Below are 21,094 nucleotides of genomic sequence, written 5' to 3'. Positions count from 1 at the left end.
TTACATATGCTTCAGGTTACAGACTCTGCTAACCCAGAAATAGTACCTCAGGTTAAGAACTTTGCTTCAGGAAGAGAACAGAAATCATGCTCTGGCGGCGCAGTGGCAGCAGGAGGCCCCATTAGCTAAAGTGGTGCTTCAGATTAAGAACACTTTCAGGTTAAGAACAGACCTCCAGAATGAATTAAGTTCTTAACCCGAGGTACCACTGTACTGTACAAAGCTTCTTTGTTTGCTTTCTCTAGAGGTGGGTGAAAGAGAGGAGTACCAGGCAGTTGGGCTCAGAAATTTCAGAAACAGCTGAACAGCCTGGTCCAAGGTTGTGGGTAGAAGCTCACCCTGTCTGGTAGAGAACTCTTATACAAAAAACAAGGAGCGGTCGGCCAGTAAGCCAAACCCCTCTGCCTCAGACAAATGCCCCTACAAATGCATTTTCAAAGGGGGAAGAAAGCTACAAAGTGCCCTGTCTTGAATACAATGCTTGCTTTGAGCACACCACAGTGAAACTTGAGGCATACCTTTACAGCAGGGGTCAGCAACTTGTTTCAGCCATGGGCCGGTCCACCATCCCTTAGACCATGTGGTGGGCCGGACTATATTTTGAAAAAAATAATGAACGAATTCCTATTCCCAGTGGCGTAGCATGGGTTGTCAGCACCCGGGGCAAGGCAAGTAATTTGCGCCCCCTAACCCGTGGATTTGCGCCCCCTAACCCTAACCCCCAGATGTTGCACCCGGTGCGGCCAGCCCCCCTGCACCCCCCATGCTACGCCACTGCCTATGCCCCACAAATAACCCAGAGATGCATTTTAAAGAAAAGCACACATTCTACTCATGTAAAAATACGCTGATTCCTGGACCATCTGCGGGCCAGATTTAGAAAGTAATTGGGCCGCATCCAGCTCCTGGGCCTTAGGTTGCCTAGCCCTTATCTACAGCATAATTTTCTCTTTCAAGAGCTTGACCCCAGTTTGTTGGCGAGGCCAGAAAAGAGGAAAGAGATGAAGAGAGAGAAAGAGAGGTTGCGTGGCCTTACGCAACATATGCTTTCTTCGTTTTCTGAAGCCAGGTTCCTGTGTACAGCGGTTTCAAAGCGGAAGATCATTATTAGTCTGCTACGGGACAAAACCAGAAGTGGTTGCCTTTTGTCTTGTCTACCCGCTTTGTTCAGCAGTTGCCAAAACCTCATGCACATGGTAGGGGCTCAGTGCTTGCCTAAGAAGTTTATTTTGTTTCTGCTTTTGCTGACTTCCTTGGTTGTGGCATGGATGGGACTTCTGCCTTTGTCTTCCTCTTTCATTTTATAAAAGCAGCTACGTGTGTGTGTGTGTGCGCGCGCGCGCGCACGTGTGTGGAGGTAGGTATGTAGATAGATAGACAGATAGATCTAGATAGTTACATGGCACCCTGATCTCTACAGCTGTGTGACATCCCAGGGCTGCCTGTGTCTTACCCATGGGTTGTGTTTCCTTTGGAAATGAGGCACAGTGCTGGATCGGGTTGGTTGTTCATTTGGTCAGTGTCATTTGGCTCTGTGCCTCTTTCTTGAGGTGTAAAATTTTCCACTAGAGTCAGAAGTAGCCCATTTGTTATCGTTAGAATTTTTTTTCATGCTGGAGAGGTCCGTGCATATCAAGTGGAACTGGTTCTGAAGATAGCCATCTCTCTCCTCTGTTTGAGTACATTTGGAAGTAACCTGTTGACTTTGAAAGTTTTTTCCAAGCTCAGAAGGTGGCCTCTGGGTCATTATATCAGTTATATTTGCCTTATAGGATTTCTCAGCTAAGGCCAGTTCTTGAGCCAGGCTTGTTGGGTAGTTAATATTTTCGGAATCTTGCCGGAACCCTTTAAGATGAGTTGACCAGTCCAGAACAGTGGAAGGAGGAGGAATGGCCTCATCTAGAATTAACTCATTCAGCTCCCTCTTACTCTCCTCCTTTTGGAGAAAATAATGTGTGATTTTGCTCTGTCTCCTTTGGGGTTCCGGGGGGCTGATTAACGAATCTGGCATGATTCCCAGATCTTTGAAGTTCTTTCTAGTACCATATTAATTATGATTATTTGTCAGCAGTTTGCAGAAATCAATTATCTCCAAATGTGGCAGCCTTGACTTTACGAGTCCAGAGCCAGTGCCATCCAGCAGAAGAGAGCGTTTTGGAGATTCTCTGCAGCTGTCACCTGGGCTCGCTCGTTAACAGTTCTATAATCAAGATGTTTCTCTTCCTTAATTGATAACTAGTATCATGTATCTGGCTCGACCTTGCATTTGGCACTTCCTAGCAAAGTGCTCAGCCCAGCTTCATGCAGCCTCAGAGTTTAGGGGAGTTAGAACAATAAAACAATGAGATAAAACAACAACAAATTAAAACAACAAAAGGAAGCACTAAAAGGAGTTAAGAAATAAAATGGAAGAGGGGATAAAAACAAATGCTAAGGGTTGGTTATAGAGCAGAAACTTGCCTTAGAGTTGGCCTTAGAGCTCAAAACCCTGCTTCAAGCATTCGGCAGCCATCTTCCTAACCAATGCAGTGGCGTAGCGTGGGTTGTCAGCACCCGGGGCAAGGCAAGTAATTTGCGCCCCCTAACCCATGGATTTGCGCCCCTAACCCCCATATATTGCGCCTGGTGCGGCCGGCCCCCCCTGCACCCCCCACACTACGCCACTGAACCAATGTGGTTTATTTACACACCTGAGCCTACTGTGAAGGGGTTCAAAGCATTGCACCCCCAATGCTCTTGCACTCCTTTCTGCAGCACCAAAGCTGCCCTCCTCATGCTGTGACCTCCGCCACTCCTGCTTGTCACTGAGAAGAGACGGAACAGGATTTTTCTTCACCCTACCAGGCAAACTGCAATCCTGCACATCTCCCTCCTGGACTTTTGTCTTACTTTACTAACTAAATCCAGGACTCAGGGAGGGGCTCCCCCATTTGGCTGTATAACAGTTTTGTTAGGTGAATGATTTTGGCCATCATCAGGCTTTCATCCCACTCGGTGAGCTATTTTGAACAGAAGCTGTTTGGCACAGTTTCACTCACCAAACATTGATTAATTCTAACTTTCATTGGACCAAGGAATTTAGGGTGCCTCGCATCGAACAAACCCATCTCTCTCTCTTTCTGTCTGTCTGTCACACACACACACACACACACACACACACACACACTTGCTGAATTATTCCTCTTTCTTTCTCTTCCCTTTTGGGCACAGCAGTGCAAAGTTTAATACTGTTCTGAGCTGGGTCAGCTTAATGGCTGCTATTTACTTATTTGTACGGCTGTTATGTGGAAGCAGCTCAGGAAATCGTTGTGTCGTTTACCGGTAATTCGCAAGCTTGTGGCCTCTGGTCCTGCCAAAAGGAGAAAGGTTGGAAGGAAGGCAAACGCTGTACCTAATCCCTCTGAGGTTTGGGCAATTTGCAGCAAGGCCAGGAACTGGTTGACAGGGAGTTACTACAGCTCTGCTGTAGCCACTGCCTTCCCTCCCTCTGTTTGCACTGCGGCTACCATTTTGCGATCCTAGAGGTTCAAGGATAGCGTCCAGTTTCCCTTTCAATAAGATATGACTAGAAGAAATTGTCAGACAGGAGATAACTGCTTTAAACAACCTAACATTTATTCGTTGTTCATATTTGCAGTGCCGGATTTACGTATAAGCTAAACAAGCTATAGCTTAGGGCCCCACTCTCTTGAAGGCCCCCCAAAAAATTAAAGGGAAAAAAAGGGATGTACATTTCCAAAATATAAGATAAAAAACAAATAAAATAAAACCTACATACAGCAACAGTGTTTTGTGTTGTGTAGGCTCCTATGATGTAAGTAATGGGCCCCGCCTGCTAGCCTGCTCCCTAAAATATAACTGGTTTGCTCATTTCTGGATAAAAAAAGGGCCCCATTACCTTCAGTAGCTTAGGGCCTCATCAAACCTAAATCTGGCCCTGCATATTTGCTATTTGTTATTCATTGTAAATACATAGTCCCGCACTAATAAGTAAAGCAGGTGTTAGAAAAGTGTTGAATATATTTACAACACGATAATATAAAGACGCATAATATAAAGGGACGCAGGTGGCGCTGTGGGTTAAAGCCTCAGCGCCTAGGGCTTGCCGATCGAAAGGTCGGTGGTTCGAATCCCTGCGGCGGGGTGCGCTCCCGCTGCTCGGTCCCAGCGCCTGCCAACCTAGCAGTTCGAAAGCACCTCCGGGTGCAAGTAGATAAATAGGGACCGCTTACCGGCGGGAAGGTAAACGGCGTTTCCGTGTGCGGCTCTGGCTCTGGCTCTGGCTCTGGCCAGAGCAGCGATGTCACGCTGGCCACGTGACCCGGACGTGTCTCCGGACAGCGCTGGCCCCTGGCCTCTTAAGTGAGATGGGCGCACAACCCCAGAGTCTGTCAAGACTGGCCCGTACGGGCAGGGGTACCTTTACCTTTACCTTTAATATAAAGACGAAGGAGTTATTGACTATTCTTTTAGTGGCTGCTCAGCTATCAGTAGCTCAAACCTTGAAGGCTTTACAAGGATTATCCATGGAAAAATTTTATGAAGTATGCTGGCCAATTGGTTGGTTAGCATCCGCCTGTCTCGGGAGACAACAGAAATGTGTGCCATTTATCCAATATACAATATGAAACTACCTGCAGATACGGCTATCTTGAACAATACGGCTTTCACTATATTCTTTCCTGGTAATGACTGACTATGATGGCTAAAACAAATTTTACAGAAATGCTGCATAGTTCTTTGTTTGTTTGTGTGTTTTGAAATAATTTTTATTAAAGATTTTCTTGAATTGCAAAAGAACGTGCAATGTCTCTTTTCTTATGCTGGATAGTTGAATAATTCGTATGGCTTAATAAGAATCCTTTATTTATTTCATAAAATGTATACATCTCTTGATTATAAAAACAATAACCTTCAAAGCAGTTTACTAAAGGATAAAACAATAAAAATGAAGAATTACAACCATACTTCAAAACCTACAAAAGTAAAAATACTGAAATAAATTAAAATTCCCTGAACTTTCTAAGCATTCATGTTAATGCACAATCAGATACCAGTTTGGGGGGGCATGCTATGTGTGTGTGTTGTTTTTGTTGTTGTTAAAGATTTTATTGATTTTCCATTTTCAAAACAAATATCCACTATCAATACTAAACATTAGCTCTTTCATCCCCCCCACATTGACTTCCCTCAGCTTTCATTTCTGGTTTATTACATCAAATTATACGTTCTGCAGTTTATATACAATACTATGTTATCACAGTGTTATATTCCTTGTTTTATGTAAATCAAATTGTAAATGTTTATTTAATTCCTGCCAACGAGTCCATGTTTTTTTGGTGTTTCTGCAAATATATTGTAATAGGTTCCCATTCTTTTTCAAAGTCCCTGCTGTCCTTTTCTTGCAGTTTGTCTGTTAACTTTGCTAACTCTGCATAGTTCATCAATTTTTCTTGCCATTCTTCTTTAGATGGTACTTCTCCAGTCTTCCAATTTTGTGCTATTAGAGTTCTTCCTGCTGTTGTAGCATACGTAAATAATGTCCGTTTTTCCTTTGGCAGCTCTTGTCCTAAAATACCTAACAAAAATGCTTCTGGTTTTTTAACAAATGTTATTTTAAACATTCTTTTCAGTTCGTTGTATATCATTTCCCAAAATATTTTTATAATCTTGCACTCCCACCACATATGATAAAATGTACCTTCCCCTTCTTTACACCTCCAACGGTTCTTTTGTTCTATTTTATACATTTTTGCCAATTTTACTGGCGTGATATACCATCTGTACATCATTTTCATGTAATTCTCCTTCAACAATATACAATTGGTAAATTTCAAATTCACTTTCCACAATCCTATCCAGTCCTCAAATATATATATATATACATTTCTGATTCTTAGTGGCAGAACATGAATATTGAAACCTATGGGATGTATACAAATGAATCCAGAGATCTGTCCCTAAAAGGGGGCAGCTAGAAGTGACATTTACTGCTCCCTTTCCCCCCCCTCTCAGCCCCCCCTCAACTTGCAATGAATGGTTCCCAGAGATCCAGAGCCTCTGGCAAGGAGCAGTAGGGGGAGAGAGCAGAAAATTGGACAGAGGTACTTTTTGCTTCCTTCGCAGGGGAAGCCCATGATGTTTTCCCCATGGACGGATCTTTGGACCCAATCCTATTTGCTCACTCACATCTAGGTCAAATTGTAGGCTAGCATTCAGAATACAAAATATTCTTCAGGGCTGTCCTCTAGGGAGCAATCACAGAAGGATGGAGCCATCTTGGTCACTGGTGTTTTGCGTATGGTTGCTGGTTATGGTGACCTCTGGAACAGGAACTGGAGCTCTATCGCAAGGCACACAGAAAAAAAAGAACGAGACACATCTGAGAGCCAAGCGAGAAAGCTTATTTCTGAATTTTTCACCGGCAAAAGCATAGATGATGGGATTAAGGCAGCAGTGGCTGAAAGCCAGCGATTCGGTGATTTGCATGGTGTAATCTAAAAGCCTCCTTGAGCTGCAGCTCTGAAAGAAATTGGAGAGCCTCAATATCTGCAGAAAAAGTGATATGTGGTATGGAGTCCAGAACAGGAAGAACACAACAACCACTAATAAAATCAGCTTCATGGCTCTTCTTTTCCGGTGATTTTTGCAGGACATCAAGGTTTTGACGATCATCAGGTAGCAGAAACTCATGATGCACAGTGGGAGAAGGAAACCAATGACGTTATATTCTATGTAAGTGAAAATGGGCCAGATTTCCTCAAGGTGTTCTGGATACAGAGAAGTGCATTCTCTACCTATATTTCGGATGAACACAAAATGGGGAGCTGCAAACAAAATGGCCAGGGTCCAGACTGCAAGGCTAGTGAGAGATCCATGTCGGATTGTTCTGGCTTTCATGATGCACGTTGCCCGGACGATAGCAAAGTACCGATCAATGCTTATGACAGTGATGAAAAACATCCCTCCGTACAAGCCCACAGAATAGAAAGAGGAAACTATCCGACACGAAATGTTCCCGAGTGTCCAACCTTTTACAATGTAAGAAGCCCAAAAGGGAAGAGAAATGACAAAAAGGAGATCACAAATGGCCAAGTTCAAGAGAAATATGTCAGTGACGCTCTTTTGACGCCCACCTTGCACGATGGTCAAAACCACCAGGCCGTTTCCAACCAGCCCTACGGTGAACACAAGGGCATACAGTATTGGCAGAAAGACTTTGCCAAATGCCTGGATGTCTGTTTTCTCACACATTATGGCCTGCTCTTCATAGAGATACTCAGTGACCACTTCCAGATGGTCCTCAGCCATGATGAATACTTGCCTGAAAAAGGAAAAGGAGAAGCACAGTTAGCCATGGAAGAGAGACATGGACTTCTCTCCCATGGTGGCTGGTGTCCATTGGAATTGGCAGGGAGGCCAGCAGTAGGTGGCGCTAGAGCCAATGGCAGGCAGAGCTAACTAATTCTAGAGTTCATATAATCATAGAGTTGGAGGGGCCCCTGAGAGTCATCTAGTCCAACCCCCTGCCATGCAGGAATATGCAGGTGGTCTGTATGGGGATTGAAACTGCAACTTTGGTATTACCAGTACCTAACCAACTAAGCTAACTGGAGAAGGCAGGCGAGTGTTGGTGGATCAGCCTCTGGTGCTTATTTCAAATGCAAAGCAGCTGTGAACCTGACATTAAAGTCCTACAGTTGTGTTAAGTCACCTCTTTTTTTATATAATTTTATTTAATCATTTTTTCAATACAAACAACAACCGCAAAAGACACATACAACAAAAACCATAATAACACTAATAACACAATTTGACAATTCAGATTTGAATACACTGATATACCTATGACTACACCTTTTTAACAATATTTTCCCACCTCTCTCCCCTCCCCCTACTTCCTACCACTATCCACCTTATTGCTTAAATATTCCTTCCAGATTTCTTCATATTTATCCATTCTTATTTTGTGTCGACATGCAATTCGTTTGTATGTAGCTAATCTGTCCATATTATCAATCCATGTTCTCAATGGAATCTTTTTGCAGCTCTTCCAATGCATCAAAACAAGTTTTTTTGCTTCTAATATAGCACAGTACATCCATTTTTTTGACCCCTTGTAATCTCCCACATTTCCAGAATATAATTTAGAATTAAATTCAACTCCCCTATATAACAATTTATTTTTATTACTCTTGCTATAAATATCCTCACCTCACACCAAAAAGATCTTATCATCGGGCAGTTAATCATCATATGTTAAGTCACCTCTTCACATTTTAAGTAACATTTTTGTTTCTTGAAAAACATTTGAACATCATCCATCTTTTCCTTTTTTTAATCAATGTTATTTTTGTATTTCCTATTTTACATAAACAAATGAATTAAATTCATAAACACATAATCCCTTTGGACTTCCCTCCCCCGTCCCATTGTGGATTTCCCCTTCTGCATCTCTTTCATAACTCTATTTTTTAAAAAATTCTTTGCCAATCCATAGTTCAATTTTTTACTACAATTTTTCTGTCAATCCTACCAATGTACTGTATGTAATTGTTTGCTATAGCCCTTCAGCAAAAGTTTGTGAGCAGATTATAAATTGCACAGTTTACATATGCTTCTGACTGTACCCCTATGCACCTTTACTTGGGAGTAGGTCCCATTGAACTCAGTGGGACTTACTTTCCAGTAGACGTTTAAAAGAGTGCAAGCCCTGCTGGTTTTAATGTGCCTCTCCTGCAACTAATTTTTGCACTAGAATAAGGTTGTAGCTCAGTTTTCTGGCAGCAAAGGAAGTTGGCGCTCTGTGCTATTATGACCAGAATGGTTTGGCTGGAAGATACCAGCAAAATTTAAAATTAGTAGTAGATACCTATTTACACAAATGCAGTTCTTTATACTGTAACTGCAATCACCTCAACAACATACATTTACAGCACATGTCTCCCCCCCCAAAAAAAAACAAATATATCATGGGAACTGTAGTTTATCCTTTACAGACTTGTAATTGCCAGCACTCTTAAAAAACTACAGTTCTCTTAATTCTTTGGGCGAAACCCTGTGCATTAAAAGTTGCAACATGCCACCATTTTGAGGTTTTTTTGTTTTTTAACGTCTGCATTATTGTTTACAGTTAACTTCCTTAAAATTTTGTGCTATTTCTAGATAGACCCAGATTACCGGAACATAAATTAATCTCGTTCCTTTTTCTACATCACAACCCACGTGTTGAGGTACCAATCCAAATTGGGCCTTGTGGTGGCAGCTTTTTACCAAGAGAAAAAAGAAGACATGGCAGATCAAATCATGGATGTCTTGTTATTTGACATATTCACAGGTATTAAAATGCTTGAGTTTGTTCAGTCTCCTGACTACCATATGTACATTTGTGCCATTTAAGTGGACTCCAAAGGTAACTACCATTTTCTCTGAAGAGGTAACATTAAGTTCTTTTCTATGATAAGTCACCCTGGATGGAATCTGTCAAAAGGTGATTCAAGCCAACTTTCCAGTTGACAGCAGAACCATTTCATGCAGTCCTACACAAACTGAATTTGAAATAAGGCCGTTTAAATCAATAAAGGAAGTGAGAGCTGGACCATAAAGAAGGCTGATCGCCGAAGAATTGATGCTTTTGAACTATGGTGCTGGAGGAGACTCTTGAGAGTCCCACGGACTGCAAGAAGATCAAACGTATCCATTCTGAAGGAAATCAGCCCTGAGTGCTCACTGGAAGGACAGATCATGAAGCTGAGGCTCCAATACTTTGGCCACCTCATGAGAAGAGAAGACTCCCTGGAAAAGACCCTGATGTTGGGAAAGATGGAGGGCACAAGCAGAAGGGGACGACGGAGGACGAGATGGTTGGACAGTGTTCTCAAAGCTACAAACATGAGTCTGACCAAACTGCGGGAGGCAGTGGAAGACAGAAGTGCCTGGCGTGCTCTGGTCCATGGGGTCACAAAGAGTCGGACACGACTAAACGACTAAGCAACAACAACAACAAATCAATAAAAGGAACTTTGAGTAAACATTTACAGATGCTTGTCATTTTACAGTGGAAAAACCAAGTACAGCAGAACCCTGGAAGCCAGTGAGACGAAGGAAACGATTGGAAAAACAATGTGCAAGTGGAACGAGGTTTAGTGGAGAAACAGTTTTTGGATAAAGCTAGAAGCTGTTAAGTCTGGAGGCATCCTTAGATGTTACAAGAAGAGAGAAAAGCCTGTCTTGCGTTTCATATGATGCGCAGTTGCAGCCTCAGCTATCAGAAGCCTGGGAAACTTTTTGGTGCCCTCTTCTCTGAGGTTCACTCATATTCACTGAAAAGCAGCTCTTCTGCCACAATACGGAAACTTCAGCAGTCACATTTTGATAGTTCCCACTCATGGTGTTAGTTTCAAGCCAGACCTGATAACCAGATATTAGGTCGCTCTAAGGTGGTGGTTCTCAAAGGGTGTGGCAGGCAAGGGTTGATGGCAAGGGTGGCAGGAAGATTCAAGAATAAGAAACAGGCAAACATTTCAGTGTTTTACACACACACACACACACACACAGAGAGAGAGAGAGAGAGAGAGAGAGACAGAGACAGAGACAGAGACAGAGACAGAGACAGAGACAGAGACAGAGAGTCACACACACACACACATACACAGAGAGAGAATATGGGTTGATAGCTTTTCAAAATACAGTGGTACCTCGGGTTACAGACACTTCAGGTTACAGATGCTTCAGTTTACAGACTCCACTAACCCAGAAATAGTACTTCGGGTTAAGAACTTTGCTTCAGGATGAGAACAGAAATTGCACGGTGGTGGTAGCGGGAGGCCCCATTAGCTAAAGTGATGCTTCAGGTTAAGAACAGTTTCAGGTTAAGAACGGACCTCTGGAACGAATTAAGTTCTTAACCCAAGGTACCACTGTAGCTTTTTTGACAAATATGAAAGATCGGGAAAGGCTTCTTTGTGTTGTTGAGGAGATGAGAGTTTGTTTGTCTCAAATGAACCCAAATATAAATGAGATCATCCACACCTCTCATTGAGTTTGTATATAGCCATTTATTGTAATAATTTTATTATTTGTACCCCACCCATCTGATTGGGTTGCCCCAGCCACTCTGGGCGGCTTCCAACATGTATAAAAACACAATAAAACATTCATCATTTAAAAAGCTTCCCTATACAGGGTTGCCTTCAGATGTCTTCCAAAGCTTGTATCTCCTTGTCTCGGGAATCACATAACTCCATACCCTCCAACGTTTCTCTGATGAAAATAGGGACGTCCTAAGGAAAAGTGGGACATTCCGGGGTCAAATCAGAAATCAGGATAGCTTCTGCAAATCTGGGACTGTCCCTGGAAAATAGGGGCATTTGGAGGATCTGGACTTAAGGTACATATGTAAGAGGATTGTTTATCATTATATTTTGGGAACGATTCCTGTTCTTATGTAGCTGCATTGTTTCCTGGATGTCCCATACTATAAAGCAGTTATGTTCCATGTTATAAATCAAGCACTGCTAGAAATGGTTTCTTATCGCTTTCCAATCAATCTTTTCTCAATAGAAAACTTGGTGTGGTGTGAGCAAATTTTTATTCTGAAAGGGTGACCTGGGGAATTTTTTGTTTTGTTTTGTTTGAGAAGCACTGCTGTAACCTGTTAAGCCAGCCTTTCTCAACCTGTGGGTCCCCAGATATTGTTGAACTACAACTCCCATCACCCCTAGCTAGCAAGGCCAGAGCTCAGGGATGATGGGAGTTGTAGTCCAACAACATCTGTGGACCCACAGGTTGAGAACCGCTGCCGGTTAATCCTTAGTTCCCCTCCTCGGCTACTCCCTTTGCACAGAAGCAGCCTGCTGCTATCTTATCTTGCTGGCCCAGGCAAGGATGGTTGCAGAAGCCCAGAGACAACAGGATGAGGCTTCCCATGCAGACGGGGCAAGAAGGCAGGTGGAAGTGGTAGTGCTGCAAAATGCCTGCGTGTGCTGCCCTTTGCGGGAAGAAGATGCATATTGCGCTGAGCTCGCTTTCGTGGTGCTTCCGTCCCTCTCTCTTCCCACACAGCAAAGACACCTCTGCCCCTCTCGTCCCCTCTTGCCCACAGGGGACAGTCCATGTCCTCTTTTGTGTGTCCCCCGTCTTCTCTCAGTATAAATTGGGGTGAGGAGGAAAAAGGAACACTGAGTATTGGAGGGTTGGATGCACAGGAAAACCACACCGTGTTGAAACACCCAAGACTTTGAAAAACATTTAATGGGAATTAAATGTTTCACCATACATTTGAAGCACCGTATTTTTTGCTCCATGAGACCATAAGACACACCTAGTTTTTAGAGGAGGAAAACAAGAAAAAAAAATTCTGAACGAAACAGTGGATGTATGATTTTTGTGGTTCATGCTGTGGCCACAGACATGTGATTTGACGGTGAGTTTGGGGTAGCCCAATGCAAAAATCCTGAGAATCCATGCGGATCCGTGCTTTGTAACCATGTTTTTGCATCCTATTTTTTAAAAAAAAGCATGATCTGCTTTTTGCCCCTGGGCAATTCGGCTCCAGGGACCACGCATTCGCTCCATAAGACGCACAGACATTTCCCTTACTTTTTAGGAAGAAAAAAGTGTGTCTTATGGAGCGAAAAAATACGGTACACTGAAAACACACGACTCTCTCTCAATGCACCACCCCACCCCAAAGAATCCTGGGAACTTGGAAAAGCACAGAGCTACTCTTCCCAGTACCCACTGTAACAAATGACAGTTCCAGGATTCCCTGGGGGAAGTCATGTGCTTTAAATGCACTTTAAATGCATGGTGTTTGCAAAAGCTCTTTGCAAAAGCCCTTTTTACATGTGTAGCCAATGCATGAAGGGCATAGCTGGGCCCTGCTGCTGACCCCACACCAAAGGTATGCACACTTTTGAGTCTTGCCTTGACCCCACGATGACTGTTCCAAGAGAGGACCATCTGGAAGGAGAGACTATGCGCATCAACTCCTCTCCCACATGCTCTTCTCAATGTGCGTGGGGTACGAGCATTTTGAGGGCAGGGGAGAATGGGCACAGCCTGGCTCTGCCCTCAATGTGTATAGCATATGTTGGGGTAAGGCCTTTGGGGCACGTAGCTAAGTCACAGAGCACAGGTTTGAGCCCCGGCGTCTCCAGATAGGGCTCAGAGAAAACCCTTGAGAAAGACTGCCAACCAGGGTTGCCATATTTCAAAAAGTAAAATTCCTGACACCACCAAACCACCAAAATTGTTGAAGGTTTTTTTTAAAGAAAGCCACCCAAACTGTTGAACGTAATTGGGGAACAAACCCAAATCGTTGGGTGATTTTAAGCTTTTGGAGCTGATTTTCCCAGCACATAGCCATACATCTGGGTTTTCCCTGATATTTTGCTGCTTCGGCAAAATTCCTTCCTGAAGCCATTTTTACACCCAAAAACCAGGACATGTCATGAATTTTTGTGACATAGCGGAAGCCTATGGAAGTGAGAGCTGGACCATAAAGAAGGCTGATCACCGAAGAATTGATGCTTTTGAATTATGGTGCTGGAGGAAACTCTTGAGAGTCCCATGGACTGCAAGAAGATCAAACTTATCCATTCTGAAGGAAATCAGCCCTGAGTGCTCACTGGAAGGACATATCGTGAAGCTGAGGCTCCAATACTTTGGCCACCTCATGAGAAGAGAAGACTCCCTGGAAAAGACCCTGATGTTGGGAAGGATGGAGGGCACAAGGAGAAGGGAACGACAGAGGACGAGATGGTTGGATAGTGTTCTCAAAGCTACCAGCATAAGTTTGACCAAACTGCGGGAGGCAGTGGAAGACCGGAGTGCCTGGCGTGGTCTGGTCCATGGGGTCACGAAGAGTCGGACACAACTAAACGACTAAACAACAACACCAACAACAACAGGGCAAGCCTACTGCCAACCAGTGTAGATAAGAGTGAGCTTGAGCCTGTGAGGCAGCTTACTATGGGTAGAGATCCTATAGATCAGGCCAACATGGGAACCTGCAGATGTTGTTGGGCTTCCATCAGATCCAACCATCAGGTTTGGGGGTGATGGGAGCTCTGGTCTAACAACAACAAGGCTACACCTTCTCTAGATTCAGAGAAAAGGCTTCCTTCTTCACCTCCAAGTCAGTCCTTTTATCAGCCTTTTGAGGACAGGGAACCGTGTCACAGCAATCATGCTTTCCCCACTTCACCCATGAATTGCACAGCTAAGCTAAAGACCATCTCTCTGACTACAATGGCTGCTGGATCTTTCTTGGCAGTAAAAGAAAGGGGCTGGAAGCCCTTTGATGGAACTGATAGATTGCCAGCAACAGCTTAATAATGGCTGCTGTTTGGAAGAGTCGATTGTTACGAGAGATTGAAAGCTTCACTTCCCGTGGTGGGCTCATTTATTGGTTTTTATTAAAATAAGTGATACAAAAAGTGGAAGAGCATACAAACGCCACAAGCCACAATACAATATCCTGTCTCTTTCAAGCTACCTTCAGTTCTCAAAAAGGTACACCCCCACCTCCAGCCAGTCACAAGCATCTACTGTTAAATAGTTATTCGGAGCCAGTCATTATCATGTATGATCTAGCTGAGATAATAATAAAAACAACCTGCACTGCAGTTGGTTGGATCAGATGAGCCTTAGCATTCCTTCCCAAGTCTGCAATTCTATGATTATTTCATTGGCCTGCATCTAAGGATGCTTCAGATGGGACTTAACGAAGAAGACAGATTGCTGGGATTTCGCAAATGGGTAATGCGCAAGAAAAGACAAGAGAAAAGCTGTCCCAAGTGGTGTTTATAGGAAGGCCATAATACTAAACAATTTTCAGCCACAGCTAAGGAACTATGATTACCTGGTTATACCTTAACACCAAGAGAATGTAATACAGTGGTATCTCGGGATGCGAACGGGATCTGTTCCGGAGCCCCGTTCACATCCCGAATGGAATGCAAGATGCGACGGTGTGTCTGCACGTGCGCAGGTTGCATTTTGCCGTTTCCGCACATGCATATGACGTCATTTTGAGCGTCTGCACATGCCCGAGCGGCGAAACCCAGAAGTAATGTGCTCCGTTACTTCCGGGTTGCCGCAGAGTGCAGCTCAAACGTGCTCAACCCGAAGCACATTCAACGCGAGGTATGACTGTACTAAGATAAATTGTCATGTTAAAGATGATCTGTAGATGGTTCTGATCCATAGGTGGTATCTGAGACCACGGGAAAAGGATAGGGTTTATAGGGTTGATAATTTTGGTGTGCTGTGATCAACATGGACTTTTACGTTTGTGGTGACATTGCCCCAAATTTTTGAAGAATCAAGATTTTGTAATCAAGGTAATGCATGGAATTCCAGTTTGTAGGGCTGCCATCTGCTACCCACTTGCCTGGAAGGGAGTCCCACTGAACTCAGTTGGAATTACTTCCAAGCAGACATGCGCATGCTTGTATTGCTAGAAAATATTTTGCTGAATTTCATTCATATGATTTCTGATTAGGACGATGAAGAATCTCCTAATGGCTGCAAAAATTTGCGTCCCAGGAACTGATGGTTAAACACTGTTTCAATACAGAAAAAGTTCTTGGAGGAAGCCTACAGAAATAGGAACACTGCCCTATATTAGAGATGCTTTAGAAAAGGAGATATCCAATGTCAATCAAACCCACATAGAACCACAAAAATCAGTAGACTAGTTAAGTCCATTGATTTGAATTGGTCTACTCTTAGCATGACTAATGTTGGCTTATCACCCCAGAGTTGTAGCTGTAATAATATATAGTTTAGCGTACAACCACAGGTTGTAAAACAGATTATTCCACACCTGAACCCTGCAAAAATCAGACTACAACTCCCTTCACATCAGCTGGGATTCTACCCTGCTTGGATTTTTCAGTGCAAATAATTCTTGATTCTAGAGACTTTGGGCAAGATAAGGGAGGTTTGAAAAGCATTCTTTCCAATGCTTTTAGGGTACAGTATTCAAATACTTTAAGGTCACAACCGTGCCAAAGCATGTTTAAGTGTCAAATGACACATTGTGCTAATTGCATAAAAACAATTACTGTGTGCAGTTTATAAGAATGTCTACAACCACCACAGGGTGGGTTGGGCAGGATTAGAACCACCACCATCCCACAGTCCCAACAAAAATCTCTCCCTGGAGAGGCTATTAGCCTCAGGAAAGAGGATTCCACTGGCGACATTGGAAAGGTAAGCATAATCTTAATTGTGCAACCTTAAAGGTAAAGGTAAAGGTACCCCTGACCATTAGGTCCAGTCGTGACCGACTCGGGGGTTGTGCGCTCATCTCACTCTATAGGCCGAGGGAGCCGGCGTACAGCTTCTGGGTCATGTGGCCAGCATGACAAAGCCGCTTCTGGCGAACCAGAGCAGTGCACGAAAAGGCTGTTTACCTTCCTGCTGGAGCGGTACCTATTTATCTACTTGCACTGGCATGCTTTCGAACTGCTAGGTTGGCAGGAGCAGGGACCGAGCAACAGGAGCTCACCCCGTCGCTGGGATACGAACTGCCGACCTTCTGATCGGCAAGTCCTAGGCTCTGTGGTTTAACCCACAGCGCCACCCGCGTCCCTTGTGCAACCTTACACTTGCCTAATCATAAGTAAATAAAATAATATAAAGTTGAGGTCATTTTAATCTGTTTCAGTATTTTAACTTTTGCATGCTTTAAAGTATGGCTGTAGATTTGTCTCGATTTTATTATCTTTCTGCAAACCACTTACAGGTGTTTTTTCTCTTCTTCAATCAAGCGGTGTATAAGTTTCATGAAATAAATGAATCGTGAAATAAGTATGTCCCATACAGCTTGATGGGGCTGGCTCTGAGGAAGCTGCCTAAATGATTGCAGCCTGAAGCTGCAAACCTAAACTCATTTGCTAGGGAGTAACTCCAAATTACAACTACTGGGACTTAACTCTGAGTAAACATGCTTATGCTAACACTGCAAATCCCATACACTGAAATGAGTGGAAGTGCTTAGATGTGGCTGAATTGTGGCCATGTTGTTGTCTCTAATTTCATTAATAACCAGGGACTCTGCTCCCCACTCATTCCACATGTTAATCTCCCCCTCATATTAACTCCTAGAGTTTCTCCTTCCACTCCATGCAATACTAACATCTCTTTTCACCAGGTGCCATCCCGTTATGCAGTCCAATGCACCCCGTACATTCTTTTCTACAGCCTCCCTTTGCACCCCCTATTTTCACCATGTTTCCATTCCTCCCCCCTTTTTCTCAGCTCCCCCTTGCACACAGATCTCCCTCATTTCCATGTCTCCTGCTGCCTGTTCTGCACACCATTGTATATTTAAGATGAATCGACTCTTAAGAGCAATCTTGTCGGTTAAAGAAGCTGATGAATTTTGTACATGCAACAGGCATTGGCTTGTTAATGAAATATCTGTTTTAAATTGCTACATTGATTCATGCTGAAGACAACACATGGTTTCAGAAATGAAATACATTGTGTGGCGGTACTATCTCTCTCACATGGGGCAATTGAAGAATGGAGGGGGGGAAATTCAGTGAGTGGGGAAAAACACTGACAGGGAAATTGTAGTATTAAACAATAATAACATTATTATTATTATTATTATTATTATTATTATTATTATTATTATATATTTAGTTATTTATACCCAACCTTTTTCCCATCAGAGACTCAAGATGCCTTACAATTAAAATAAGAATAGCTAAAAACATAGGAAGAGGTGTTAGTAAAGCAGGAATGGATAGAAATTGAGAGAGGGGAAAGCGGCAGCTTTAAACAAAGGTTTGATTGTTTTTGAAATGGTGACTTAGGCTGGTTCACATTTAAGTGTGAACTGAATCAAATTTCTCCCGATTCCAAAATCTGATACATGCTTACCTAAGCTGAGAGTATGTCCACTTGAGCTCTTGGGGTGAACTTTTGAGCAGGCATACGCAGGATTCTGCTGTTAATATAATTTAAAAACAACAACAACATGATTTCAAGGTGTAGCTTTGGAAGGACTTCTACTGCAGCTCCTTCCCCACTAACAGCAGTGGATATTTCCATGCCACAAACTGGAAGTGATGTTTCAACTCCACTATTTTGGCCTTGTTGAAATCTCTGTGGCAAACAATTTGATTTTCTGATTGCTTATACAATGAGACAACCCCCTCCGCTTTGAAGATTAAAATGGAATATATATAGTTTATTTTTTAATAAACAAAACAAAGAAAATATGTTTCACGCTGCAGCCAAATCTCGCATTTGATGAATCTAACACATCCTTAATCAGTTGTCAGCCTTCATATTTACTTTCGTAGCTGTTGGTTGAGAAGGAGATCAAGATTACATGAGCTAATATTGTGAACTAGAATGGCCAGGCAAAAAGGACATGGGCTCTTGCACCTTTAATAGTAGTTTGTCATGCAAGGAAGCCTATTGAAATGTCCTCTCCTATACATTAAAGGTAGTGATGTATGGAAGTGAGAGCTGGACCATAAAGAAGGCTGATCGCCGAAGAATTGACGCTCTTGAATTATGCTGGTGGAGGAGACTCTTGAGAGTCCCATGGACTGCAAGAAGATCAAACCTCTCCATTCTGAAGGAAATCAGCCCTGAGTGCTCACTGGAAGGACAGATCGTGAAGCTGAGGCTCCAATACTTTGGCCACATCGTGAGAAGAGAAGACTCCCTGGAAAAGCCCCTGATGTTGGGAAAGATGGAGGACACAAGGAGAAGGGGAAGACAGAGGACGAGATGGTTGGACAGTGTTCTCGAAACTACCAGCATGAGTTTGACCAAACTGTGGGAGGCAGTGGAAGACAGGAGTGCCTGGCGTGCTCTGGTCCATAGGGTCACAAAGAGTTGAACATGACTAAACAACTAAACAACAACAACAACAATACATTAAAGGTGCAGGAGTGCTATGGCCCTTCAGATATTATATGGTGCTTCTTGTTCTTACCTTAATAGGCTCTGTCTTGCTTTGACTGAAAACGTGCTCAAATCTGATCAGGGTGATTGCTCCCTCTTCTGCCTTAGACTGATGCAGCCAGAGCATAGACTGCAGATGCTGCAACTGTTTCCTCAATTGCAACCCAGCTCTACAAGGGAAATGAACTGCTTCTTCCGAGAAGATCTTGCATAGGCTGACCAGGACTGCATGCATGTTTAACTGGGCTCTTGCTGGGCTGGGAAAAAAATTCTTCCCCTACTGGTGGTTAACCCCTCCTCAGACTCACCCCTCTACGAGTGGGTGGAGTCTAATGTTCCGTGGTCCAATGCCTAAGCCAATACCTTCTCACATGCTGTAATCAATAAAGTTGTGGCCTTTACCTTACCCATTAACCTTGCATTCTGTGTCCACGTGTCTTTATTCCCCAAGCAGGGATCGGGTCCTCGAATCACCAAAAAATATGGGGTGGGATTATGACATGAACATCCACCAGATTCTGAGATGAATGAATCAGGTGACATAGTGTCCCCTGGAAAGTTAATTTCCCCAGAGTGCCATGGACTTGACTCCCAACAATAATTTCTCATTTGTTTTGTTTTGTAACGTTTATGTCATATGCTGTGTTGCAAGCATGCCTCTGCTCTGCTCTGAAAGGAAGGACAGGATATAAAAACTTTTAAATAAATAAAAGTCATTTTAGATAGATAGATAGATAGATAGATAGATAGATAGATAGATAGATACAGTGGGTCCCCCCCCCCTAAAAATGATCAGGGGTACTCTCATTTTGACTCAAGAAAATTACCATTTTATAGTTCAAATTGGGGGAAATAAATACAGTAAATGGACAAAAGTACAAAGAACATGCATTGCCTCATATTACACAGCTGACAGCTGACAGTTACTTCCACATTGGCATGAGGTTGTGTGCACTAACGTCTTCCCGATAATGGCTTGCTGTTGGTGTCTGTCGCCAGCCCCCCAGTGCAGATGTTATAAGAGAAACCATGATCAGAAAGGGGAATTAAAGAATGACACTGTCTATATTCGTATTTGCTTTATATTCTGTATTGAGTATATGTATGCTATCAGAGAATGTCGTTTTCTGAGAAATAATGTACCTTTGACTTCAAGAATGACTCTTTTTACTTATACCTCTTCATTTCTATCTTTTTAAAGAATGTATCTTTAAGAATAAGAATTAGTTTGCCTACCCATGTTCTAAAAGATACATTATTTAAATACAAGTTAAAAAACACATTCTTAAAGATACATTCTTTAATAATGTATATTTTTACTTGTATTTTAAATAATGTATCTTTTAGAACTTGGGTAGGCAAACTAAGGCCGGGGGCCGGATCTGGCCCAATATCCGGCCCGCGTACGGTCTGGGAATCAGCACGTTTTTACAGAAGTAGAATGTGCGCTTTTATTTAAAATGCATCTCTGGGTTATTTGTGGGGCATAGGAATTCGTTCATTTTTCTCTCTCTTCAAAATATAGTCCGGCCCCCCACAAGGTCTGAGGGACAGTGGACTGGCCCCCTGCTGAAAAAGTTTGCTGACTCCTGTTTTAGAATGCACCTTTTTACCTGTATTTCTTTACCTTGTATCGTTCCTTAAAATGTAACTAAAGAACGTAACTGTTGACTTTATATCGCTGTATAGTTTAATGCCCTCATATCCTGTATTCCCTGTTTTATGACTTTGTATTACTACATTAGTGTATAACCAATCTGTGAATATTTTTATCCTCTGCTATTCACAAACGGTCAAACCTTGTAGCACCACAGCGCCACCTGTCTACAAATTAACCCACGAATACACATAAAATACAAACATAAACCAAGTTGTTCATGTTTTTAGGTTGTATTCATTCAACTTGTTTTTATTATTGCTAGCCACCCTGAGCCCGGCCTTGGCTGGGGAGGGCGGGGTATAAATAATAATAATAATAATAATAATAATAATAATAATAATAATAATTTAATTAATAAAAGTATGCAGAACAGAACTTCACACCAACACCGATAACCATTTCCCCAAAATCCAGTCAGCCATGTAATCTGCATGCCGATAACCCCAGAACCTCTGGTGTTCTTTTCTGTAAATAAAGAAAAACAGAACTATTAGT

General features: G+C 42.8%; 1 protein-coding gene across 2 annotated transcripts; it reads right to left on the bottom strand.

Moving 5' to 3' along the window:
• Window positions 1-4,807: 4,807 nt before the first annotated feature.
• LOC307200099 (CX3C chemokine receptor 1-like) lies at window positions 4,808-19,192 on the bottom strand. Of its 2 annotated transcripts, XM_079948482.1 has the most exons (3): window positions 18,971-19,192; window positions 17,902-17,968; window positions 4,808-7,324 (listed from the first exon to the last, which is right to left on the bottom strand). In XM_079948482.1, the coding sequence occupies exon 3, from the start codon at window positions 7,309-7,311 to the stop codon at window positions 6,259-6,261; it is 1,053 nt and encodes a 350-aa protein (XP_079804608.1). In that variant the 5' UTR covers window positions 7,312-7,324; window positions 17,902-17,968; window positions 18,971-19,192; the 3' UTR covers window positions 4,808-6,258. The 2 variants fall into 2 exon arrangements, with proteins under 2 accessions (XP_079804608.1, XP_079804607.1); XM_079948481.1 differs by lacking the exon at window positions 17,902-17,968.
• Between the last annotated feature and the right edge of the window lie 1,902 nt (window positions 19,193-21,094).

Source organism: Podarcis cretensis, assembly GCF_951804945.1.
Source record: "Podarcis cretensis genome assembly, chromosome: 12".
Lineage (NCBI taxonomy): Eukaryota > Metazoa > Chordata > Lepidosauria > Squamata > Lacertidae > Podarcis > Podarcis cretensis.
Note: the sequence above shows the minus strand (reverse complement) of the source record. Positions and strands in the feature narration are given on the sequence as shown.